Here is a 26,941-nt window from a genome sequence, read left to right as displayed (position 1 = left end):
GCCGCTGCTGGTGTCGGACCCGCCGGCCAGACCCAGCAGGCCAGCGCCGGGCAGACCCAGCAGGCCGCCCGCCGAACTGCCCGACGAGGACGAGTCGGCCTCGGTCGGCTCGTCGGCGGGAGGAGGCTGCTCCTCGGCGACGGGCGTGTCGTCGGGCGGCGGGCGCCCGCTGCGGCCCGACTGCACGTAGCAGAGGATGGCGACAGCCAGCAGGAGGAACCACATGGCGCAGACGACGCCGAGCACCAGCGGCAAGTATCGGCGCAGGGGGTCAGCGACGCCGGGCCGGGGGCGATGGCGCCACCGCCTCACCGCCGCCACCGCCGCCGCCGCCGCCGTCGCCGAGCCGGCCCTCACTCTGGGCAGAGCTGGGTGCCCGGGGCAGGAGCGCAGCACCGGCGAAGAAGGCACGGAGCACGGGCGGCGCGCGCGGCGAGCGGGCCAGCCACAGATGGAACGGCGGGTCGGGCGCGTGTCGGCTGAAGAGGGGCGAGCCGTGCAGCAGCGGGCCGAGCGGCCGGCCACCCCAGCCCACCAGCAGCAGCGTGACGCGGGTCACGCGCGGCGTCACCGTCACCACCGGCAGGTGTTCCGCCAGCCGGAGCGCCCGGTACGTGGTGGCACTGGCGTGCGTGTACAGCAGCTGGAGGTCGAAGCTGTCGTGGTCGGCCGGGTGCATCTGCAGGCGCCGCGTAAGGTGGGCCGGCACCAGACTGATGTGCAGTAGCGAGCGCGGAGGCGCCTCCAGCTGGCAGGACCAGACGAACCGGTGCTGGGTCGGCCATCGGTCAGAGGTCAGCTCCAGGCCCTGCTGAACCAAGTCGAATGGAGTGGACACCGTGATCGGAAAGCTGGGTAGCTTGATGCCCAGAATGGCGGAGGAGTCGGTGGTCGAGGATTTGGCGTCGCATTTGCTCCCTGTGAAGCCAGGAAGGCAGATGCAAAGACACGATTGCATAAGAAATCCAGCTTTGCAGTCGTCCGGATCACAGTGCCTTCCATCCTTATTTACGTCTTTAGAACATTGCCTTTCCGTGAGATAAAACCGATCAAAAATGGTTAACGTAGGAGCGGTCGGAATTTGCAGATATAGTTTCCACATATTGCTAGGTTTTCTGGTCACAATCACGGGTCTGTCGTCCTCTTGTAGGTTCATAAAATCACCGAGGGTGACAGAAAAGTAATCGAAGGGTGTAAAGCGCTTAGGATGCCCGCACTTCAAAAATAGCTGGGATTTAAGAGCTCTTACAACTGCTGTTTTAGGGGAAAATATATCGTAGCTCAGCTGCTCAAAATGGATCTGCAAGTAGGCATCACGATCTTGCCTGTTAATTTCACTCCTTAGTCCAAGAGAGGCTAGAACTGCCACCGCAGCACCCAAAGAAGACTTCGTCGAGGAAAACAATTGCTTCTGTCCTGATTCAGAAGAGGCAAACACCAGCGATTTCAAGCTCCCAATAGTGGCGCAAACAGTCCATGGATCACGGCACCTCTTCACGTCGTCATTCATCTGAGTAAAGTTTAGGCACGTATGATTCTCGATGGCTCTCAGAGCGTACATCGTGTCGTTCATTCGCGTTGCATCTCCTCGTAACTTGTAGTATGTCATGTGCACTGGCGTAGTTGCGAAGATAGTTTTATTCCAAAGGTGACGGCTATTCTGGCTTGGTAAATTTGCATCCTCTGCGACGTTTGCTCCGGAAAAGTCATATGAAATCACCGAGTTGGAACAGCTCGCACATCTGACCAACAACAATAACAGGCCAAATTTTATGACTGCCCTGACTGTAAAGCGTGTTTCCCACAGCGTCTGATGTAACTTAGGCAAGATGATGTGCATAGCGGTCTTACGAAAGTGATTCTGTCTTGCTCAATTTCTTGCCTCACCAGCGGCGTTGCTCATTTGTGATCTTGACATATCCCTCTTACAGCTTAGCTCAGCTTCAGATTTATCCGAACACGCCATGAGATTATATCCGATAGGAAGATTGGCACACATTCTTCAATCCTGTTTTCACGCCCAGGAAGGCTGACACGAATGCTCTAATCATGATTGCATAAGAGCTCTCCTATGGCAAACATTCGTAACACCACACTCCTGAATTACTTGAAGCGATGCACTTTTCTGCGCGATGTTAAATGCCGCTGTTTTTAAACTAGCCGTGGAAAACACCACTCAGTGTCTGCCAAAAAGCCGCGTTTTGCTGATCTGTGCTGTGAACCAGCTCGGTTTTAACGCTTGTATACATCGCTGTACCTCTTATAACTACAATCGATAAAACTCGCAGGTGTTCAGTACCTGTTGAGCCCGTGCATTACTCACTAGTCAACTTTCTAACAGCAAACTCAACCCCGCTAACTGTCCGAAAACTTGCCTTTATTTCCAATCATGCTTACGTTAGTCTGGTGATTTAAGTTTAACACCTGGCATCCCAATCATAGGCCAACAATTCTGTTGCTGTAGAACTCACTCGCATGTCCCTTAAAGCCAGTTTATCAATTTGCTTAGAAGTGTGACTCTCTAGCTACGAGGGACGGCTCACGTTAGCGAGCCAAGAACTATGAGAATCTGCCCCGGGGTGCTGTGCCTGCTTTCAGCGACCGTGCTCGTCATAACGGCCTTCTACGCACTACGACTGGAGGACTGGAGTTTATGGATCGCCGAGTGAGTTCCAAGAAGCGGCCTAGTCTACTGGTTGCTGCGGATGCAGCCATCTAACTTCACGCTATAGAGACATTATTTTTCCATCAAAGCCGGCTTTACAATACTTAATTTGTATTCCATCCTTATAGCTCCCCGAAGGTCAAAGCCCAAGCAAATGAGGGAGTGTGTGTGGGGGGGGGGGGGAGGTTTTCGCAGTAATTGGTGAGACTATGCCTCACCTCCCAACTGGCTTTTAAGGCTATCAACGCATTGGTGCCGCGTAGAACACGACTGCATGCTCACATATTCATTCACAGAGATTAACTTTCCTCAATTCGTGATACAGCGATGAATGTGGTTGAAGTTGCCACATTTGAAGGTTAAGTCTGATAGGTGCTGTTGACGTAATTCGTGGCGAAACAATTTGCATTGTCCGCCCATCATGCAATTAGGCGAATCACTTGCTGTGTTATCCCACCTCTTCTTAAAGCGTCGGAGCCATGCTCTAGTCCAGACATCAGACGTGAGAGCGGCGGGTGTCAGACCACTTCCAACGGGTCGCCGCAAGATTGTATTCCATCGGGTCAGATCAGTGGTGATCATGCTCTCATCCTATTTCATCTATTATGTGTGCTCTTAGTTCATTTGCATGCCGTCCATATGGGTTCCCGAATATGCACGCTCAAAGTCCTGACATGTTGCCGCAAAGCGGCTTTATTATTTATTTTGTTGGCCAGACGGCGTACAGCTCCCTGAGAACGTGACCATGCAGATACGCATGCATTGCGTGCAAGAACTCGTAACTGGGCCACACCCGACCCAACAGGTCACGTGACGTGACCTTGGCATGGTCGCCATTGATCGTCCATGAAAGCGTGACCTGCGATCCCTATCGCCGGTATCAATTTCCTTAATGGTGACCTACATTGTCACCACTGACGCAGTCCCTGCGCTCGCATGGCTGCTGTGACAATGCAGTGATACACTTTCAGCGCCATTCAGCACCTACATGACATTAATAAGCGGGTTATCAGTTTCCCCAGGGTGTCAGATTCTGGACATAGCGCAGGGTCTGCCCCTGTACCTAAAGCATCCAGATCTGTTTGACTTAGAGCCTATTTTAACATATTAATTGAGGGGACGGTGTCCCCACCAATAACCGCTCAAGGCCCGATGATAAATTGCAAAATCCCCCCCCCCCTAGCAGAAACCTTGCTTTACCGGTGGCTTACGCCCGAATGCATCTTACAGCTCTGAGAAGCTGAGGAGGCAAATGTAATTGTCCCTCGGCTCTTTCCAGGCAACGTCATAGCGCTCATGTGATACTTTGAGATTTCGAATAAAGCGGACTGCTCTTACGACACTCACGCATCACTTGTTATTGCGACTTTTCCTGGGGGTGAAGAAGATGATGGCGCAGGTTCCCATGTGTACCCTGTCCCTCTTCCACCGCCCGGGACTGCCCTCTTTGGTTGCGTGATGCGCTGCTGAACCACCATTATTAAACACACCCACCCACATCCACTCCCCCCCCCCACACACACGCACGCACGCACGCACGCGCGTACGCACGCACACACACAAACACACACATGCACACACAATGTGGTGAAGTTTAGATTTTTTGAACATGCACATCCATTTGACAAATTACGTAAATAGCCCGTGTTCACCTACGTATAGGTGGTGTGCGACATAACGCGGTCATGCTATCCTGATTTTGCAATGGCTCCAAATAAACAACTTACTCCTGTGGCTCCTTGGGACACGTATATGCGTTCCAAGAAGTCAGCGTTCTTTAGATCATATAAATTGTGTGGTTTTGGCTATATCACCATTCGATCCTATTTTAAGTGAGTTCTTCGAGACATGTCTCCGTACATGGGCGTGCGCAGATTTCATAGCAGGAGGGGCGGGGCGGTGCATGGGCGTGTACAGCACAAAAAGCTTTCGCAAAAACCGCATTCAGAGTGTCGCAGGCGCGCAAAATTTCTCGCTTGTCGTAAAACAAAATTGCGTGTCTTTGATCTCATTTGCACTGTATTTGTACTTCGCACTAATTTTTTGCTGTCAACGTTTAGTCTCGTAATCTTGATCCATGCCATATACTTGGCGACGAGGACACTTGCTCCCGAGGGCATCTTTGTTCTTACGACCAGTCTCTACGCACAGTGATTGGCGCTTGCCTCTAGCAGTTAATGAGGCTAAAATCGTGCCTCCGGCGCCGAGTTCGCCACGACCAAAAACGCGCCAGCTGATATCCTGCTGTGAGCGCGTCTAAGTCGGCGCTTCGATACTGCACGGCGACAGTCTGGTCCACTATTCATAGTTCGTCGAATACTCATTGCTGCGACATCTCCGATAGCGTCAAGCATCGCTGCAAAGTATCTACACACGCAATTCCTACGATCATTCCCAATCCGCGACCCTTCATTCTCGCACTGGGGCTATTTTACGTAAAACGGTTCCTCCTTCAAATAGAGATCCCAGGATTCATGGTTGCTCGCCCAAAAAAAATGGACATCATTTCAACGGCTTGACTACCGCGTAACTTGCTCAACCCACGTGGGCGATTTCTGGTAACCGGGTGAGCTTAAAAATAGGCCCTCCCACCAACGTATTGCGCTTGTCAATCTCCGCAGCGAGTCATTAGCACGCGTGTGTACACGCCACGCCGTACTTGCGTGCTGTGGAAAGGTCAGGCTCTTGCTGCACCCCGTCTGACCTGCACATGGGCCAACTAGCAAAAGACGACAAACAGAAGGACGGGCATATAGACAGGCGCACATCTTTGTGAATAATGCAGTTTATGACATCCTAATTTGAGCCAAGAACTAGTACAGAAATATTGTACAACACGATATTGCAATTGACAAAACTTGGCTCTAACAAAGTTAACTTGGCTTTGACTTAACAAATCTGAACAATGAAAGCTGTGTGGAACTGTCGGCATGATGCCAAGGTCGGTGAAACACTCATGTTTTGCTTCGATGTTACCTTTACCTGGAATTCGATTGGCCTAGCATTTTTTTTTGCCCTCCCAGTCATTTGATCCTAAAATAGGCTCTGGCTCAGCTGAGGAGCATTGCATTTTTTCGAGGGAAGGGTTTGGAATATGCATTCGGACGAGATCAATACTGGCGTTTCGCAACACGCAAAAGTATGCGACCTTGCATTCAGCTTAGCAATCCGATGATCTAATGACGAGCATTTCACATTTTAATTATATATATATATAATACCTCATAACATATGCATGCATATATATATATATATATATATATATATATATATATATATCGATGTAATTGGATGAAGTCCATGATAACTTGATTTTTACAAATCTGCTCTTACATCTAAAACCGTCACTCTAGAAAACGTCCAACGATAAACATGAGTGACATCAGGCCACACACTGTGACAAATTATAGATGCTTTGTATGATGAGCCTTTGAACCATTTTGGGCGAACATCCGCAAAGAATTAAAACTATTTTCATATTTATCGAGAAAGCATTCAAAAGGACCATTGATGCTGAGTTCACTGTGCAAATATGCGTGCATAATGTGAGTCCACTGTGCACAAAACAAGCACATATGTAGGTACTAATACCTGAGCATGATATCGAAAATAAGAAAAGTAAGTTAATTTCAAAAGTATAAGTACGTTGACCTTTCCAAGTAACCAACGGATGCATAGCTGGATCACAAGCAAGACCATATTTTTGCTGCTTGATTTCATGTGGCAATGAAAGGGATATACTTCCCCATTCAGTACGCGAGGTAGGCTGCGGTGCCTTAAATCTGAGAAGGATGTAGGTCAAATCCTGGCAGAAACCTGATTCTCCTGTCCTTTGTTAGAAGGTTTGGACATTTTCCGCTCACATCCATCCCTGACTTTTTTGCGAAACTTCACTCCAGACTAATGATGCCGCTCGACTTCCTTCTTTGCGGTCTGGAGACCAAGCTGTAAGAGATAAGCAGAACAGATCTCATTTTTGCAAGAAGTGGGAACGCGTTTTAGGTGAAATCGGATCTTGATACTGGTTTCGAACGCGAACACGCCCTCAAATAAATGCGGAATTCAAATGTTAATGCGTTAGATAATATTTTTTTTCAGAAAATACTTCCTAACCCAGACAACTGTCGAAAATGTAAGCATTTGTAACAATACTCCAAGAAATGGCCGCGAAGTTGCATAGCCATTGCTGGTGATAAAGCCACCGTTCGTAAGAGCAGCCCCTCGGCTGACACATCAGGTGCCTGTTGTCGCGCAGGGAGGAACCAGTCTGCCCAAAACCGAGCGCCGTCTTCTTCCTGAAGTTGCACAAGTGTGCCAGCAGCAGCGTGCAGAACATTCTGCTGCGGCTGGGCGAGCAGCAGCGGCTGCAGCTGGCCCTGCCGCGGCGGGGCAACTACTTCGGCCACCCGCAGCGCTTCAGGGCGAACATGGTGCACCGGTCGGCAGGCGCCGACAACGCCACCTACCGCCTGCTGCTGCACCACATGAGGCTCGACCCGGCGCAGGTCACCAAGGTCAGCTGATGCGCTCCACCCAGGGGTATTGCCCGACCACGCGCCTCCTGAGCAGCCATGGCGAGGAATCACTGTGGCCGCGCCGTGAGTTTTGCACATGTTGGAGCGACCGGACCATATTTTTTTTTTGCAAATGTTTACTGAGATGTCATCCGAACCTTTTAAGTGAATGGATTTCTGGGCTCGGAGCTCAAGCTAAGCAGTGCTTGTTGTGTGACCCCTAACCTCTACCAGCCGACTGCAAAACCCCGATCAAATATGATATTGAGCTCTGGCTGTGGCGCAGGTTTTCTGCCGGTGTTTTCGCTAATATCTCGCAGGTATCCTTCTTCTGCTGCCTTTTCCGAATAATTGCTGATTTCATAGTTGATGAAGTATAAGCTCCGACGACCTTGTAAACCATCTCAACTCGTTAGGCGCTCTCAAAGTTCCTTCGAAAATTGTGTGAATTGAAGAAGGCTCCTGGGCACAAAAAGCCATCAGAAAAAAGGTTAAGCTTATGCTCACTGTACTCTGTCACTAACAATAACGGTATATACTGCATCAAACATTACTTGTTGCTAATAAAAATTACTATTAAGAACAAACTAAGTATCATCAATCCAAAAATATCCTTCTTTCTTTCAACCGTTTGATGTATCAGGCTAACGCCATTTTTCATTCCACCGTCTTCGGAAAAACAGGTATTTTCAAGTCTCATACCTTTGGGTGGCACACACGCGACCATGGCAACATGGTAAGACACCGAGCCGAACGCGCGATCCTCTCTCCGACCTTGCCAACAGAGAATGTCAGAACCTTTTATCCTCGGACGTCACGAGCAATTCTCGGAACGGCGGCCCCGACGGCTTCCAGCGGCGCCCCGTTCATAAGTTCGTGCCGCGTTGACCGGCTTCTCTACTGCGCACTGGTCCTGCAGGAGCCGCCTTTGCATTTCTAGCGAACGCTGCAGCGGTCGGCCGAGTTCTCGAGAAGCGGCGTGGCGACCGACCAACACGAGGACGGTGGCCAAGGGCACCGCGCGCGTCTGCCGGCTGTCGCGACCGGCCGTCACACCGCCGCCGATCCGCTAACCTGCCCGCCTCCCGCCAGCGATCCCCTGGCCTGCCCGCTTTCCGCCAGAACCCCTGACCTGCCCGCCTTCCGCCACTAATCCCCTGACCTGCCCGCTTCCCGCCGCTGATCCCCTGACTTGCCTGCCTCCCGCCAGATCCCCTGACTTGCCCGCCTCCCCCACCGATCCCTTGATTTGTCCGCCTCCCACCACCAATCCCCTGATTTGCCCGCCTCCCTCCACTGATTCCCTGACCTGCCCGCCTCCCGCCACTGATCCCTTGACTTGCCTGCCTTCCGTCAGATCCCCTGGTGATCGACTGACCTGTCCACCTTCCGTCACCAATCCCCTGACCTGCCCGCCTCCCACTACTGATCCCCTAACTTGCCTGCCTTCCGCCAGATCCCTTGGTGATCGACTGACCTGCCGGCCTCCTGCCACCGATACCCTGACTTGACAGTCTCCCGCCACCTGTCACGGCCAGCACGTGTGCTGCTAACGTCCACTGGGCCAGCTCCCCCCCCCCCCCCCCTCCAGACCGTACACGGCTGGGCCACGACCACTGCGCACGGCTTCCCAAAACGGCCACGGCTCGGCCACGGCCACTGCTCAGGCCCTCACATACTGGTCACGGTTCGGCCACGGCCATTGCGCATGGCCCCCCAAACCGGCCACGGCATCCGCTCAGGATTTCTCAGATCGGCCACGGCTCGGCCACGGCCACTGACCCAGTGCCAACCAAACCGGCCACAGCCACTGCGCAGGTGCTCCCAGGCTGGCGCACTGCATCGTGGCGGGGCCTCCCAGGCCAGCCTCGGCCCGGCGACTCCCAGTCGGCACTCTGATCAGTATTTGCTCGGCCGGAGGCGGAGACCACGTCAAAAGGGGACATGGGTTCCGATTGCATTAGCCGAGAACTCTGCTCCGGGCTGTGCAGGGCTCGGTGTTGCCCATTTCTAGATCTGACGGCACCCACGTGCCTTGACGCATTTGACTCTATTCCGGGAGGGTTCCGTGAATGCTATTCAGGACAAGCGGGAGGGGTCCCGTTCTCACGGGAAATATCGGGAACTACTGAGCCGATGACGAAAAACTACACGGCGTTTGATTTCTGCCAACGAAATATGCAGTTCAGTGGGGACATATCGTTGAAGCGTGCCCAAGGCTGCTGTCAACAGCTGATGCCACGCTGCTGGTGGCTGCGGCCTCCCTCCACTGTGGTCCCCACTTTTGTCGTTCCTGGACTCGCCTTTGAAGTTTCAGATGCTGCTTACTGCACAGAAGAGAAAGAAAAACACAGCATGCAGTGTAAGACCTGCATGCTTCAGATGGTGTCAATCCCTTTCTCTCATTGCTGGAGGTGCCTCTGCGTTTTTGTTTTTGTATCGTCTTTGTTGCTTCTGCAGATGCGTATACATTTTTCGACGCCATCCGTTCACAACACCTTGGTGCTGGTCTGACTTCGAGTCTTTGTTATTCGGCTTCCTCTGACGCAAGAAGAAGAACACGACATTGTCATATTTATCAAGCATTTGACGCAAGAAGAAGAACACGACATTGTCATATTTATCAAGCATTGGAGTAAATATTGGCAGAGGTGCAAGTCTCGACATCTAGATACCGAGAAGCATGCCGCATATCTCTGCACTGGCGTCCCACATATGCCTGCACGGTCTATGTCTGCTACCCATAATGTATTATGACGCGGTTTGGAGACCCTTCCTCTTGAATCCTGAAGCCGTCCCCATATTGCAATATTACATATTATATATATATATATATATATATATATATATATATATATATGAAAAACTTCATTGCAACAATCATAGTCCTGTTGCAACTGTTTTACTCATCGGAAGATCGAAAGTATCAGTTACTCCCATGCGTGCAAGGCAGTGCGTATAAGCCCGGGGAGATCACAAGCTTGGCGTGATCGCCAAAGTTCATCGGGAAGCCCCTCCCAAAACGGGAAGCCGTTACAAAACGTCAAAAGATCTCAAAGACCCGCTCGAAACCGTCTCTGAAAAAACAGCACAAGGCCCGACGGGGTTGGGCGAGTTCAAATCTACCCTTCCTTTCTGAAACAGGGTTAAATGCATTCGATTGGGCGTACCAAGAATGTTTCCTATGCATCTTCTTCCAACGGGAGAAACGAGGCTAGCTAAACATAACCTAGTTAAATTCCTCACACGAACAGTGCGGTTGGTAAAGCATACGTCGGACAAACAATCCCAGGTAGGCACATGGCTCAGAACTAGATGTCACACTTTGACTAACATAGCCGAATAACTTTTTCGACAGGACCCTCGGACCTTGTATATTTTATAGTTATCAGTGAGGCCCGAGGCCAGCACATTTTTCTGGTTCTGAGGTTGGTTTTCATTCCGCCCAGTCAGGTGCACAGCTGCTCGCGTCTATGTGCACTGCTGGACAAGGCGAATATTTTCGAGCATTTTCAGGAAACATTTCGTGGATCACCCGTCGTGTATTAAACATCTCCTGGTCATGCTAAACAAAAGGGTGGTTATTTCCAGCATTCAGGAATCAAAATACATCCAGCACATCTGAATCCATCGGGGTGAAATAAGGAAATGACGTCAAATCTTCTTGAGTCGAAATTTGAGTCCACTCAATGTTGCACTTCACTGCTCAGAATCGGTAGAAATCGGTCGTTGCGAGTAAGTCGGAATCGGTTCCGCTGAAGCTGAGTGAAGCACAGGCCTGGTCACAAGTAACGAGCACAGGGGGAAATGTACTCAAGGTCTCGTGACCATGGCCGCCGCTGGAGTCATTGAATATTTTCATAATGCCTTTTAATGGTTGATTTGCACGTTGCTCTGCCCTTCATTTGTGCTTCCCGATACATTTGCGGTCAAAGATTCGCGATGTTACAGCTCAAAATGCTATTTATTTACATCAAAAAGCTCTTGAAGCATAATCATTCTTCGAGAGGAGGATTCAGCCAAGCTCATCACGTTCTGCGGGCCGTCCCTCTAAGGAAATCATTCACCAATAGCTGCGTAGAAGATCAGGCCGTCCGTGTTGTCATTCAGCACCATATCAACGGCATGAATAGTCTATGTGAAATAGTGCGGCAGACAAATTCCATGCGAGCTCAAGGACATGGGCGTTTTAGGCTTTAATATCGTCATAGTTTTTAATATTTTTTGTGATCGGGCAATCTAAGTTCAAATTCCCAGGCAAAGATAGTCAATGCAATAGTAAAAGGTAGTCGCGCCGTTTGCCATTACCGGCGGCCATACGCGACGCAGAGAAGCCACGAGTCTGGCGCAATCCGCTACCAATGCTGGTTTTCGCGGCCTGTCAACAATGGCGGGTCCGAAACATTGTCTCGGGAGAAACAGCCAGCTTTCTGCGAAGAAAATCCAACCAAGTATCCCGGTTTCAGAATTTTGCCGGGCATCGTTTTATTTCATCTTAGAGATAATGCTGAAGCAAGATTCCTTCAATGCAAATCGCCTACATTTTTTCGAAGTTTAAAACCGTCATTGTTGCCATTCTTGGGCCAACTGGGGCGGTGGGGGGGGGGGGGGGGGCGGCTTGGCCTGGCCCTCTTGCCCGCTGATAGCACATCACGGTTAAAAACAAGTTTCAAACTTCTGATACATCTGCTGGGACCATTTGCGTGTCAATTATTGTGGCCAGGTTAACACAAATAAAGCTGGAGACACATTTTGAGCCAAGGACATAACTCAGCTGCTTTAACCGTTGACTGTCGAGTTGCGTCTCAGAGGAACCCCGCGTCCTCCATGAGACGCCCGCCGATAACGTCTATGTCCCAGGAACAACCATCCTAGCTCTAATAACAATTTGTTCATACTGATTTATCACTCACAACGCAAGGTTTCGCCCACGGGCTCATGCGTACACATAGCCACGCACCGACCCACGGTGTGCCTGCGCCCGGCGCCGACGCCGCCCCGCGCAGCACGGCGGAACACGGCGTGCTCGACGGTGGGAGTGGCGCCACGGCCGGGGCAGCCGCCCGACCCGGGCCCCACCAATGCACGGCCGCCGGTCCCAGGATCACGCGGTCAGCTCTCTTAATAAAATGTTTTTCAGCACAGTGTGAGCTCATAGTTAAAAAACAATAGCAAACATTCGCTGGAATATATTATGAAAACGCTCGAAGTTTTCAGCGGTGGCGTTGCATGTGACTGTAATCCGAACCCCACTCTCATTCCTGGATTGAGGCCCGATCTCAGTTTAGACTGGATGTCAATCTGACCTAATTTCGCCTCCCGGTCTGACCCCGGGTGAGCATCGTTCCGACCTGATAACATCTGACCTGTAGTGACCCCCGGCCTGATCCGGCCGACGGTCCGCCGGCAGGTGGTCGGCCCGGACGCGGTCTGGGTGACCGTCATGCGCAGACCCGTCGACCAGTTCATCTCCATGTTCGAGTACTACAACCTGCAGGACGTGTGGAACATGTCGCTGGCCGAGTTCGCCGCGGCGCCCACAGACCTCCTGCCCGCCACCGCCTTCGCATCTCACTTCTTCCCCAACCAGATGTCCTTTGACCTCGGCTACGACGTGGCGGCGCTGCAGGCCGACGACCAGCTGCAGGAGGCGATGCTGGAGGACGTGCAGCGCCGCTTCCACCTGGTCATGATCACCGACCTGCTGGACGAGTCGCTGGTGCTGATGCGCTACCGCTTCTGCCTCGACTGGGACGACGTGGTGGCGTTCCGACACAATGTGAGGCCGCCGTCCCTGCGTTCAGCCGCCGCGCACAACCTGACGCTGCGGCGACAACTGCGCCACCACCTGGCCGCCGACGGCGCCCTCTACTCCCACTTCCACCGCCTGCTCCGCGAGGCGCTGCGCGAGTACGGCGTGGCGCACGTGCGGAGCGGACTGGTGGCGCTGCGCCAGCGCGTGCGCCACTGGGTGGCCCGCTGCCGCGGCTGGCGCTGGAACTGGCCGGGCGAGCCAGCGCCGCTGCCGCCGTACGCCGGCGGCGGCGCCGCCCGCGCCGCCTGGATGTGCTCGCGGCTGTTCGCGCACGAGCTGACCTACACGGACCACCTGCGACAGCAGCAGGAGCAGGCGGCGAGGAAAGCCGAGGAGGCGGCCCGGAAGGCGGAAGAGGCGGCCGAGGAGGCGGAGCTGGCGGCCAGAGAGGCGGAAATGGCGGCCAGGGAGGCAGCAGCATCGCAGGCCGAGGGAACAGGGTAGGGAGCCCGCGCTAAGGATCAGGTGCCAGGAGAACAGCGAGATTCCCGAGTACTTACCAGGTACTCCACCACAATCCTCGGTGGTAATTGTGAGACAGCCAGGGGGCGGGGGAACAAATGTCGTTCGAGTCACTTCCAAAGCGATAACGTTGGAGTGACTTCTTTCAGCCACGAGGCGCAAGCGCCCTGCCGCGAAGCAACTACAAATAACGACACGAGTAACGGATACGCACTGGAAGCATAAACGGCAGAGCCACGCTTCAAGCCGGCCGGAAATCGAGCACCAGCCGCTCAATGAACAAATATGTGGCGGCCGTGTTCATCTCCGCACGGCAGATCTTGGCCAGGTGATCTTTCCCACTCGCTCGGTGGGTTGTATCTGTGCGCGGCGAACGCCCGGGCGCTACACCCGGACCATCCCGACATACCGATGCCCCCCGAGATTCAACACATTCCGTCAACGCGGAAGAGCTTGTAGTAGAAAGTTTTTTATTAACAAAATACAAATCTTGGTTAACAGCCTTGTCAGAGTACAGGTTTCGTCTTTGCACTTCCCGCCCTGAAGCGCCGCATCTACCCCACAGCAGATACGTCACGCATTGTACTTTACACAAAACTACCACAAACGCAAGGACAAAAATGGTCATTCTTGACTAACAAAACGCCTTGAATACCGCTCAGGAACTTGACTACATGCCATCGGGCCTTACATACCTCACAGCTGTATCACTGTCAGGCTCACCCCGACCTCCCACCAGACTCCAGCGCCGATCCGTGCGTCTACGCGGTCCGCCGGAGCGGCGGCTACGGCTGGGCGGCGGCGGCGGCGGCCGGGGCGGAAGGCCGGGACGCGCCCTGAGCCGGCTCGTCGCCGCCGGGGCCAGCCGCCGGCGCAGAGTCGCTGCCGGCCGGGCCCGCGGCACCCGCCGCCTCCCGCCGACCGTCGCCCGCCGGCGGGAGCTTCGGGACGAGTTCCTGCCGCGCGTCACCGGCACCGGCGGTGTCGCGCCCAGCCGCGTCGTCCGGCAGCCGACAGGCACCTCCGACCGTCGACTCTTGAGGCCTTGCCTCATCGGCAGAGTGTGACTCTACCTGGATCAGTAACTCGCAAAGCCTTGCGCACATCTCCTCAACAGCCTCGTCGATGACTAGTGCTTCGTCGGAAGATCGCATCTCTGCGACGGCTTCCACTTCCTGAGGTATCTCGTCACCCGCTGAACCGGCGTCGGTGGCAGCGCCACCGGCCGAGGCATGGTGCGCCGCACCCACTGACGCCTCCTCCGCGTCATCCCCTTCCGGAGCCGCTCCCTCGTCACTCGTCTCCGCTCGATCGGCACCATCGCCGAGAGGAGTCGCGGCGCTCCCGCGCCTCTCTCCATCGGCCCTCGGAGCGGACCGGGTCTCGGCGCAGACATCACCACCGGGCTTTCCCGGCGACGGCTGCGTTCGGGGGCTTGCGCTAGCCTGATCCGCAGTCAGTGTCTCCTCCAGCTGCTCCGCAACGTCTTCACACATCTCCACGATGCCGGCAGACAGACAATCGCCAGGTGATAGCGTACACCCGCTGGGCAGCAAGATGTCATCATCACTGGGGCAGCGGTCGGCGCCCATCATGTCCTCCAGACCCTGTTCCTCTTCGCTGGTGGGTGTCTCTTCCGTCACGACCTCAAACTGGACTTCATCAGGTGCCTCAACCTCTGCTGCTTCCCCTTCTGCGACATCTAGGGTGGAACACTCCTCTGTCATCCCTAACTTCGCGATCCGCGTCGCTGTTGTTCCCTGGAGTTCGCCTTCGTCAGTTACCTCGAGATGAGACTCTTCCGCTATCTCGCATTCAACTCGCCATTTCGCGGCTTCAAGCACCGCGTCCTCCTCCGTTACCTTGAGATCGATGTCGTTCACAGTCATTTCAAACTCACGGACCAAAGCCAGCTCGATGCTTCCCATGCCCTTAACTTTATCCAACTCACTTTTGTTTACTGCCTCAGACTCCTCTTCTTCAGCCTCTTCATGAACTCCTTCCTCAGCTTCAAGGATAATCTCGAGATTTGTCCGTTTCCCTACTTTCTCTGGCTTCGCGGAGCTTGCACCCACCATCACTGCGCTTCTCTGCTGTCACGGTCATGCTGTTCCCACTCGTCAGCGCTGGGGCCACTGACACTGTCCAAGTCGACTCTGCCCCCCGTCACCTTACCACCCACTGCCCCACCCTCCGTCTCCATGTCTAGTTTCTCTTCCCCTGCTCCCGCGGTGGTTTTCTCGTCCTCCGGCTTCAGGTTCTGCTTGCCTTCCGCGGGCTCCAAGTCGGTCTTCACGTCTGCTGACTCGGGGTCCGCCTTCTCCACCGGTCTCATGCCGGCTTTGTCCTCCACAGCCCCCAAGTCCTGTTTCTCCTCCGCTGGTCGCGCGCTGGTTCTCTCGGCCGCCGGTTCCACGGCCGCCTGTTCCGTTGCCACTGATTCAGCTGCTTATCCCCGTCGCCCTGCCGGTGTCTTCTGACAAACTTGTCCGCCCGGCGCTCACTCCCGACGCCCGCCCCCGGGCCGAGTCGCCGGTCAGACCTGAGTCGTCGGTCAGAGCCGAGCCGCCGGTTAGGCCCAACTCCGGGCTGGCCGTCTCGTCCAGCGGCTCCGTCAGCAGACTGAACGATATCTGGCCTGGCACGATCTTCGACTCCCAGCTGAGCCGCCATCCGCGAACTGGCGTCGCCACGCCGCCCCGCCCGTCGCCACCATTCCGGACGGCCGGCATCTTCTGCCCATTTATCGGGCCATCGACAGACTTGCCCTGTCGCTTCCAAGGCGGCGCGGCCGACTCATCAAACGCCCCTAGCTGGACAGCGGACTCGTCAGCCACCTCCGACTGGGTGGCAGACCCGCTCGTCTCGTCCAGCTGGACGGCAGGCTCGCTTCGGTGCGCACCCTCTCCAGAGCACTCTACGTCTGAGATCAAGCAGAACGATATCTGTCCGGGCACAATCTTTTCGTCTCGGCCGCGTCGGGTGCCCGGCCGCGGCGCCGGCACGGTGTCGCCACCGGCCGACGCGGTGTCACCCACAGGCGGCGTGGTGTCACCCCAACGCGGTACCCCCGACGCGGTGTCATCAGCCGGCCGGCGCGGTGTCATCACCGGCCGGTGCGGTGTCACCATAGGCCGACGCGGTGTCACCACCGGCCGCGCGGTGCCATCACCAGCCAACAGCTCACCTACCGGCTGGCCGTTGAGCGCGAGCTGCGCGCACAGTCCGTCGTCGTCGGTCTCGAGCCGGGCCGTCAACCGGATCGGCGGCGGCCGCGCACAGCTCGCCTGAGCCGGGCGGCGGCCGTCTCAGCGGGGCCGGGCAGCGGCGCCGACAGGCGGCAGCGCAGCGCCAGCGGCGGCGGCAGTGCCACGCTCGGCAGCAGCTGTAGCAGCGTTGAGAGCGGAGCGCGCAGCGTTGCGCCGCTGTCAACCAAGCGGAGGCGCGCCGCGCCGGCCGCCGCGTCCACAGCCAACACGCGCGCGCGCTGCCAGCCATCGGCAGCCACCGGCCGGAGTACACAGAGGTCGCCGACGGCCGGCGCCGCCAGCGCCGGCACCGGGTCGGCGTACAGCAGGTCCGTCAGGTCGCCCAGCGCCAGCAGCACCGTGTCGTCCTTAGCGAGGCGCAGGTACACCACCTGGGCGTCCTCGGCGTGCGTCAGCCGGACGGCCGTGTCAACACCGAGCGGCGGCAGCTGCGGCGGCGGCAGCGACGGCCGCCGCGACAGTAGGCAGAGGCCGGCGGCCGCGAGCGCCGCTGCCGCGTCCCCGCCGCCGGCCGCCAGCCGCACCTCGGCCACCGGGCCGACCGCGTCGGTGCACCACTCCAGCAGGGTCAGCGCCGCGCCGTCTTCTGTCAGCTGGCGCAGCCGCTCGGCCGCGGCGGCGGCGCACGCGCACACGGCCAGGCGGCAACGGAGCGCCTGCGGAGGAGGGCCCGCCAGCGCCGTCGGCAAGCGCCGCAGCGCAGCCAGCGGCACCGTCTCGTCATTGCCGTAGTCGATGAACAGCACGCGCGCCCGGTCGCCGGCGAGCGAAAGCACGCGCGTCCGGTACAGCGCACCGTCTTCGGAGAAGGAGGCCGCGACCAGGTCCCCCGGCCGCGGCTCGGAGGCGGGCAGCAGCGCCGGCCCGGCGGCCGCCAACCGCTCCATCAGGTCGTCCAACAGCGCCGAGTCGGGCGAGTGGACGTAAAAGTCCAGCGGCGAGTTGATGTGCGACACGAACACGGCGTGCTCGCCCGGGTCCTCCAGCAGCGCCGGCATGCCGCTGTGCTGGGGCGTGGCAAGGTGCGTCTCCTCCGTCTCTCCGGTCTTCTCGCCCCACCCCGCCGCGGAAAAGCCCGCGGCTCCCTCGCAGACGGCACTGGTGTCGTGCTGTCGGGCGCTGTCCGCCTCGTCGGCCACCGGCCCGCCGCCGCCCTCACCCGACGGCGTGGCGAGGCCGGCCTCCTCCAGCTCCGCGGCTAGGTCGACGCCGCCACGCCGCAGCGCCACCAGCGCCGGGTCGCCGGCTCGGAGCACTTCCAGCTCCAGCTCTGCGTGCTCGTCGCCAACGCCGGCCAGCTCGGCGAACCGCTCCAGCGCGGCGCCCGTCCAGGCGCGCGGCCGGAGCATCAGCGCGCAGTGGGAGGCCAGCGGCGGTTCGGCGGCGACCGGCGCCGGGCACGCCATCAGCTCGGCGGCCGGCACCGTCTCCGTGTTGCCGTAGTCGATGAAGAGCACGCTGCAGCTGCCCTGCTCGGGTTGCGTGAGGAGACGGGCGCGGTACAGAGCGCCGTCCTCGGCGTAGCGCACGATGGCGAGCTGGCCGGCCACCGGGCCAACCTCGACCGTCAGCTCGCCTTCCAGCGCCTCTATGCCGGCCATGAGCGTGTCCAGCCGGTCCGAGTCGGCCAGCAGCTGTGCCCAGAAGTCAGTTGGGCTCAGCGAGAAGGCCACGACGGCTGCGGCCACCTGACCAGGTATCAAACTGGCCAGACCGGCGGCGGCGGCGGCCGGCGCCGGGTCCTCCGCTGCCTGAGCGTGACCGGCCGCCGTCAGCGCCGCCGCCACGTCCTCCCCGGCAGCATCCATCAGCCGCACCGTCCAGACGGCGTCGCCGTCGGACTCCGGCGTCAGCGTCAGCTGGGCCTCGGCCAGTCCCACCAGCGCCTCGAATGCCTCGGTGGCGGCCGCGCTCCAGCCGGAGGCGCCGGCGGCCGGCCGCGCCGCCAGCCGGCACTGCTGCGCGAACGGCGCGGGCGCGAGCAGCGCGGGCGTCAACTGACGGCACGCGCCGCGCGCCGCCCACTCCCTGTTACCGTAGTCCACAAACTGCAGGTGGAGCGAGGCGGCGTCCGCGGACACGGCCAGCACACGCGCCCGGTAGAAGGCGGCGTCCTCGGAGAACGGCGCCGCCACCAGGTCACCCGGCTCCACCTGCCGCCAGAGGAGACGCGGCCGGTCACAGCTGGGCTCGGCGCGCCACCGGTCGTGATGAGCCCAGCCGCCGAGAGAAGCTAAGGCAACAGTGAACTCCACAGCCTCTTTACACGGCGAGTGGCAAACACAGCGAGCTCCAGGCGCGTGGCCACATGTAGGCTCCGCTATCGCCCAACACGTGAAAGAAACCTGACCACGAGTGTAGCCAACGCTGGGGGCGTGGCTTTGCAATAGCACGCGCAAATGCCCGGTATTTTTGGCCATTAGACGAGGCTTGGCATCGTATCACCAGCTCCACCCGGGACGCTGAAAAGGCAAGCTTCGTGTTCCCGTGATACTCCCGCCCAGAGGACCCAGATTGCAACGGTCACCTCCAAAACACAATTCGCGTCACCTAATACTGAGAGACAAACTAATGTTGGTGAATGAAGTCTTGGATGAGCTGCGATCTAGGCCATGTAGCGCGGATGAGCTGCGATCTAGGTCATATAACGGGATGAGCTGCGATCTAGGCCATGTAGCGAGGATGAGCTGTGATCTAGGTCATGTAGCGCAGATGAGCTGCGATCTAGGCCATGTAGCGCGGATGAGCTGCGATTTAGGCCATGTAGCGCGGATGAGCTGCGATCTAGGCCATGTAGCGGGATGAGCTGCGATCTAGGCCATGTAGCGCCTACGCGGCCACGTCAACACGACTTCCATATCATCGGGTCCAGTGAGCACCAACTCTGCATTTGTCCACCGCACAGAGCGCTGGCCAGGTCACAAGGACGCCCGACGCCTCTAAGGCCGCTGACGCCTCTAGGACCGCTGACACCTCTAGAACCGCTGGCGCCTCTGGAGCCGGCGGCGCCTCCGGGGCCGGTCGGCTCACCTCTGCCACGGCCCGCTCGCCGTCTGACAGCGCGCTGTACGCGGTCTCCAGCAGCTCCATCAGCGCGTCCAGCTGGCCGGCCGCCATCGCGTCCTGCACGTAGAACTCGTCCGGCGAGATGGCGAACGACACGGTGATGCGGTGGGACGGCGGCGGCGGCTCCGACGGCGGCGGACTCGGTTCCGAAGGCGGCGGGCTCGGCTCCAACGGCGGCGGCGGCTCCAACGGCGGCGGGCTCGGCTCAGACGCTGGCGGCGCCGTCTCGGCCGGCGGCTCGGGCGCCGGCGCGGCGCCGCCCAGCTCGAGGTTGATATTGACCTCGCCATCCAGCAGGGTCACGTCCAACGAGTCGGGCCCGGTCCGCTCCACCAGCGCAATCAGCTCCTGTCGGCGCGGCAGCGGGGTCAGGTCAGGTCAGGCCGGCAGCGGGGTCAGGACGTCAGGCCGGCGCGGCAGCGAGGTCAGGTCAGGCCAGAGCGGAAGCGGGGTCAGGTCAGGTCAGGCCGGCGCGGCAGCGGAGTCAGGTCAGGTCAGGCCGGCCGGGACCAAGCGCGAGCACGGCTCACAAACAAAAATCACAGCTATCCGGCTAGACACAGAATGCAGGCCTCAATAGAAAAAAAGGCCATCATTCGGATATCCCGTTAGAGTGATTCGATGCTCAATAGCAGATGCGCGACTCGAAGACAATGCATGATTAGTTCCTGCTGAGTCGAGTGGCTTACGTTGTTACACTCCGCATGGATGTATGGCTTAGCATGTCATCAATGAAAGCATACACGTATCATGGATGAAAAATTATCGCACACAGAAGAAAATACAGCCTTCACGCGGACACACACAACTCAGAAGCCTAAGCCTGCTGAAAACCACACTTTTACAAATACTGTGCTGCACACAGGTGCGCTTTACGACACATATCCGCGCACACAGCATGCGGGGCAGCGTTGGCCACTTGACAGCGTGCTGAGATGCCCCCGCCCCATCCCCCGCCGGGCTGCCGTGTTCTGCGCGCCTCACCATCTGGTCAGCTCGGGCGAGCAGCTTGTCGGTCTGGTCCGAGGAGACGCCGGCCAGCGTCAAACGAAGCGCCTGCGCCGGCAGGGTCCGCAGCTCCTCCGGACACTCCAGCAGCTGACCAGACACACAGATCAGGTCAGGTCAGGTCAGGTCACCACGGGTCCGCAGCTCCTCGGGACACTCCAGCAGCTGACCATACACACAAATCAGGTCAGGTCAGGTCAGGTCACCACGGGTCCGCAGCTCCTCCGGACACTCCAGCAGCTGACCATACACACAGATCAGGTCAGGTCAGGTCAGGTCACCACGGGTCCGCAGCTCCTCCGGACACTCCAGCGGCTGACCATACCAAAGATCAGGTCAGGTCAGGTCAGGTCACCACGGGTCCGCAGCTCCTCCGGACACTCCAGCAGCTGACCATACACACAGATCAGGTCAGGTCAGGTCAGGTCACCACGGGTCAGCAGCTCCTCCGGACACTCCAGCAGCTGACCATACACACAGATCAGGTCAGGTCAGGTCAGGTCACCACGGGTCCGCAGCTCCTCCGGACACTCCAGCAGCTGACCATACACACAGATCAGGTCAGGTCAGGTCAGGTCATCACGGGGTCCGCAGCCCCTCCGGACACTCCAGCGGCTGACCATACACAAAGATCAGGTCAGGTCAGGTCAGGTCACCACGGGTCCGCAGCTCCTCCGGACACTCCAGCAGCTGACCATACACACAGATCAAGTCAGGTCAGGCCAGGTCACCACGGGGTCCGCAGCTCCTCCGGACACTCCAGCAGCTGACCATACACACAGATCAGGTCAGGTCAGGTCAGGTCACCACGGGGTCCGCAGCCCCTCCGGACACTCCAGCAGCTGACCATACACAAAGATCAGGTCAGGTCAGGTCAGGTCACCACGGGTCCGCAGCTCCTCCGGACACTCTAGCAGCTGACCATACACACAGATCAAGTCAGGTCAGGCCAGGTCACCACGGGGTCCGCAGCCCCTCCGGACACTCCAGCAGCTGACCATACACACAGATCAGGTCAGGTCAGGTCAGGTCACCACGGGGTCCGCAGCCCCTCCGGACACTCCAGCAGCTGACCATACACAAAGATCAGGTCAGGTCAGGTCAGGTCACCACGGGTCCGCAGCTCCTCCGGACACTCCAGCAGCTGACCATACACACAGATCAGGTCAGGTCAGGTCAGGTCACCACGGGTCCGCAGCTCCTCCGGACACTCCAGCAGCTGACCATACACACAGATCAGGTCAGGTCAGGTCAGGTCACCACGGGGTCCGCAGCCCCTCCGGACACTCCAGCGGCTGACCATACACAAAGATCAGGTCAGGTCAGGTCAGGTCACTACGGGTCCGCAGCTCCTCCGGACACTCCAGCAGCTGACCATACACACAGATCAGGTCAGGTCAGGCCAGGTCACCACGGGGTCCGCAGCTCCTCCGGACACTCCAGCGGCTGACCATACACAAGTCAGGTCAGGTCATCACTGGGTCCGCAGACCCTCCAGACACTCTAGCAGCTGGTCCCACACACACACACACACAGGTCAGGTCAGGTCAGGTCAGGTCATCTCCTAAAATATAAGCCCAGGTCGTATCCAGCGAGCTATACTAGCATATGTGGCTTATTAGTGTTATGGCGGAACACGCTAGAAACTGATCCCGGTTAGACCATGTTATGTGGAGCGAGCGTCAGCTGAACCAGTCGCCTGGGCTGGGCAAGGTCAGGTCACGCCAATTTACTCCGGTACCGAGTGCCCGCATAAACGCAGCTCGCCCCTGCGTCAGATAACACGGGTGAGTCGGGTCCACACATCACACTAGCTTCAATACAATACGCCAGCTCCCGGCACTATAACAAGCAAGCTCGGAGTTGGCAGCGCAGCCAGAGTGGCCTGCTCCGCCGGTGGTCAGCCCCGACCTTCAACCGTCCGGGGCCTCACCTCGGTCGCCGAAAGCCGCTCGGTGTTGCCATAGTCGACGAAGTGGACGGTGACGCCGGCTGGGTCGACGCCGGCCACCAGGCCGCGGTAGAAGGTGCCCTCGAACGGCGCGAGGCAGGCGCAGCCGACAGCCGGAGGGACGGGCTGAAGGGGCGCCGGCGCCGGCGGTCAGGGGCGCGCGGAGCCCGGCGACGGAGCTTACGGGAGAGCAGGCAGACTGGACTAGGTGATAGACAGGCAACTATGACAGGGATACAGCATACTCAATCGGTGGAAAGAGACCAAAATAACTTCATATAGTAAACGCCGATGGGGTGGAAAGGCCGTAAGTGCCCCAACTGAAGATAGTCATCACACGCTCGAAAACGTTTTCGACCGACAGACATTTCTATGAGGCTGTGAGCATGCGAATGAGCCCAACAGACGCAGCCAGACCCACATCTCCCGTCGGGCGTACCGCGCAGGCGGGCGTGGCGGCAGCGATCTGCGCCTCCAACAGCTCCAGCTGCGCGGCGCTGGCGCTGAGCTGGCCGAACAGCCGGTCGGGACCGGCGATGTACGAGACGAACACGTCCAGTCGGTCGCCGCGGCGGAACTCGGCGCGCAGCGGAGGGAACGGTCCGGCGGCTACCGGGCACGGAGGCGGGTGTCAGTCACCACTCTGTCGGTGCGGCGGCGGCGCGGGGACGTCACGGCACCCGACCGCTGCCGCTCGCAGCGCCGCGAGACAGAGGCCCCTCCACCGACGGTCACGCTGGCACGCCAGCCGGCGAATATTCAGGTGACTTTATTAGATGACACCTACATGACGGACCCCCACATGATCATGCCCTCAAGCAACGGCGTTCGCAAGTCGACAGAAGAACGCTTACGAAATCGTGAAGACTCCTGAATGAAGTACACAACAGAACGCGCATCGCACAAACAAATGTTTAAGGCTGCCGGACAGTGAAGCGAGCCGTATCGGACACGTCACGGATGGCGCGAGGCGGCCGAAGGGCATTCGAATTGGAGGCGGCTGGGCGGCGTCAGGGCGGGAGGCAGCCAGCCAGCACCAGAGCGGGAGACGGCCGGCCGGCGTCAGAGCGAGCGGGGAGCGGCCGTCACGAGCTCCGCCGCCGTCCGCGGCCGCTGGTGACGATCAGGGCCGGCGTCAGACACCGCAGCGTCGGCCGCTCACCGCGCTGGCGCGAGGTCCGGGCCGGCACCGCGCGCACGGCCAGCCCGTCGGCCACCAGCAAGTCGGTGACTTTGCGGCCGGCCAAGGTCACCTCCACTTCGGCGACGGCACCGGTCACGCCCACACACGTCACCTGCCGGCAGCCGGTAAGGTGACGTCCCAGGGCGCCGGCCGCCTGTTGGCCACACGGCGGCACCGTCGCACCCCACAACGGCGCACCAACCCGAGGAATACCGAGCGCATAGCCGGGACACGCACAATCCTGCCATCCGAAGGCAAAAGGGCCTAAGTGCTATGTTTACTGTATGACTCTTAGGCCTTTTAGTCCATGGACGGCAGAATTCCCACGCGGGATGCATGCGAGCTCAATGCTCGGACTGTGCTATTGCTTTTGCTGCTTATTGAAAGAGTTCAGCAGATGAAAGACAGCCGGATAGATATTCCCATCGCCGCTTAGGCAATGTTGCATGACGCATTCCTGTACTGCGTACTGCAAGTGTTGCGTGATGATTCTGTAGATATCTGAAGTTGCCACGATCCCAATGCCGAGTTTGTTCATCACTAAAAAAACTTCCAAAAAATTTTCAACCTGCATATTGCACGTGAGGGTGAACGTACGGTAACCGCACCCAGGACTTTCATGAGATGAATGAAAATACCTAGCAATAGGTAGCATGCCCTCACTTGATCAAACTTTGTTTGCTACGCGTTATAACCAAGTTCCTGAATAATCCCCTCCCTTCCCATCCTCATCGCACCCCCTCGCCGCGCGGTCGTTGCTGGCCGCCTGACCGACCCGCCCGCCATCCGGCGACAGCAGACCTACGCCACAACACTGCGCCCAACGCTCTCACCGTGCCACCAACCCAGTCTTAGTTGGATCACCTCACGACAGAGGGGTCGCGTTCCACACAACCCCCCCCCCCCCCCCCCCCCCACCGTTCCCGGCCACAGCGCCCGGTATTGGTCACTGTAATGCCTTGTATTCTGGTCGCTATTGGCAGCTTTTAGGCCCTAACTGCCGCCTATCGGTCGAATGCTCATCATCCAGTATTGTGCGCCGGCACTATTCAGGCATGAAGCCGTCTACAAGTGGACCGCTCTGCAATTGTCATGACTCGCCCTAGCCCCTCTCTCGCTCGGGTCGGAGGAGCCCGGCCCGAACAACAGCACGCACTAGACCCTGTTGTGACAGTCACATCTGCTCAGTGTCGTGTTGGGGGCGCGTCGACGGCGGCAGCAGCAGTGACTCCATGTCTGGACCGAGCGGAAGAGCCACAGTCCCCCTGGCTCATGACCAGGTCATATGACCAAGCCGGACCAAGTCACAGGCCACGAGGTGGCGTGCGTCGTGCTTAGAGCTGCGCACATTTCGAAACGCGCAACCCGACCACGGCCAACCTGACCAGACAGGGGTCCGCCACGCAAGATAACCTACAGTGATGGTCAACGCAAAGGTCGGTGAGAGGACGTACCGATACACCATATTTCCTCTACTTCTACAACACCTACATCGGGTGTTGCGTCGAGATGGTTCTGTCGAAAGCGGCGAAAGCACCAAAAAGCTGGCCAGTGTGACACAGTTGAGTTCCAATCATGACCATCACAACATCCAACACATGACGATAGGGCGTTGACCCCACGCCGCTCACCTCCATGTCGCAGCTGAAGTACTTGGCGAGCTGAGTCTCGTCCAGAACCTTCCACTGACCTCCAACCGGCTCTACGCCGCCAAAGCGGCAGCTGAGGGAACAGCAGGGAGACTCAGGCATCTGCTCACCGCACTTAGGATGGAGACGCCGGGTGGCAACACCTTCCTGCAACATCCCCCTCCCTTCTGACTCTTCCACCGCTCCCTCTCCTCCAATCTCTCGAGAGTATGTCCACCGGCCCGCAATGCATTCCACTGTCAATTAAATACGTTCAGATGACTGCGGGCACACACCAAAACCATCTGTCAGAAGTGGGATTCGAACCCACGCCCGGAGAACCGGACTGCGACCTGAACGCAGCGCCTTGGACCGCTCGGCCATCCTGACCCGTGCATTAAGCAGGCTGTGGCGCTGTCTAACCAAACAAATACCGCTCGATCACGTATCCATCACAACACTAGGCATGAACGAACTCGGCATACGCCCGTTTCGTCTATAGGGCTCGTCTCCAAGATCCCATTACTTGCCTGAAATCAATTACCGCTATGACAGTAGCTCAATTGCCGTCAGCCTCACCAAACTCAGCAATGGACACCATTTGTTGACACGCCAGGCTCTTGAGATAGCCACGGTGGGTTACCGTCCACGCTCTTTCCCGGCCCCGGCCCCGGCCCCGGCCCCGGCTCCGGCTCCGGCTCCGGCTCCGGCTCCGGCTCCGGCTCCGGCCCCGGCCCCGGCCCCGGCCCCGGCCCCGGCCCCGGCCCCGGCCCCGGCCCCGGCCCCGGCCCCGGCCCCGGCTCTGACCCCGGCCCTGACCCCGGTCCCGGTCCCGACCCCGACCCCGGCCCCGGCCCCGGCCCCGGCTCCGACTCACCAGTAGGCTTGCGCCGGCAGCCGGCAGTGTTCCCGCCGCAGTCGCTTGACCTGGTCGCGCGGCACCAGCTCGGCGTTGCCATAGTCGACGAACAGCAGGCGCAGCTGGTCTGCGGTGACGGCGCGCACCTCCGCCCGGTACCAGGCGCCGTCGGCGAACCTGCCGCGGCGGCCGCACCAGCCGTCAGCACGGCCGTCAGCACAGCCAGCTCCCGCCGCCGGCGCCGGCTCCTGCCCCGGCCACAGTCTCCCCCTTCCCCGCCCAGCCCACCGTCCACAGCGTGAGGGCAGGTCATTAATGCACCGCTGCTATAGTCTTTGTCAGCCAAGTGTGTCAATCACGAACGCGATAAATGATCCCAGACGGCTACTTCCGGCCGTTTTTGACGATTGTGACACGCAAGAACACTACGCTACTCGACCACATGAGGCAAAACGTGCAAAACACTATTCATCTAAGGAACAGTGTGGTGCGTGACATACTTTCAGAGCCTGTTTGAGCAG

The 26,941-nt window shown here is 58.3% G+C and overlaps 1 protein-coding gene and 1 non-coding gene across 2 annotated transcripts; one reads left to right on the top strand and one right to left on the bottom strand.

Moving 5' to 3' along the window:
- Positions 1-2,479: 2,479 nt before the first annotated feature.
- Positions 2,480-15,162, top strand: LOC119097173 (galactose-3-O-sulfotransferase 3-like). Its single transcript, XM_037220232.1, has 5 exons — positions 2,480-2,665; positions 6,921-7,179; positions 12,590-13,085; positions 14,673-14,691; positions 15,123-15,162. Exons 1-5 carry the CDS (start codon positions 2,562-2,564, stop codon positions 15,160-15,162), a joined length of 918 nt encoding a protein of 305 aa, XP_037076127.1. The 5' UTR covers positions 2,480-2,561.
- A 10,705-nt stretch (positions 15,163-25,867) lies between these two features.
- On the bottom strand, positions 25,868-25,951 carry TRNAL-CAG (transfer RNA leucine (anticodon CAG)). Its single transcript has one exon. It is a non-coding gene; the product is annotated as a tRNA-Leu (tRNA).
- Positions 25,952-26,941: the final 990 nt, after the last annotated feature.

This window comes from Pollicipes pollicipes, unplaced genomic scaffold, assembly GCF_011947565.3.
Source record: "Pollicipes pollicipes isolate AB1234 unplaced genomic scaffold, Ppol_2.1 Scaffold_4295;HRSCAF=5057_pilon_pilon_pilon, whole genome shotgun sequence".
Lineage (NCBI taxonomy): Eukaryota > Metazoa > Arthropoda > Thecostraca > Pollicipedomorpha > Pollicipedidae > Pollicipes > Pollicipes pollicipes.
The sequence above is the reverse complement of the archived record's forward strand: the minus strand, read 5'-3'. Positions and strand labels throughout refer to the sequence as shown.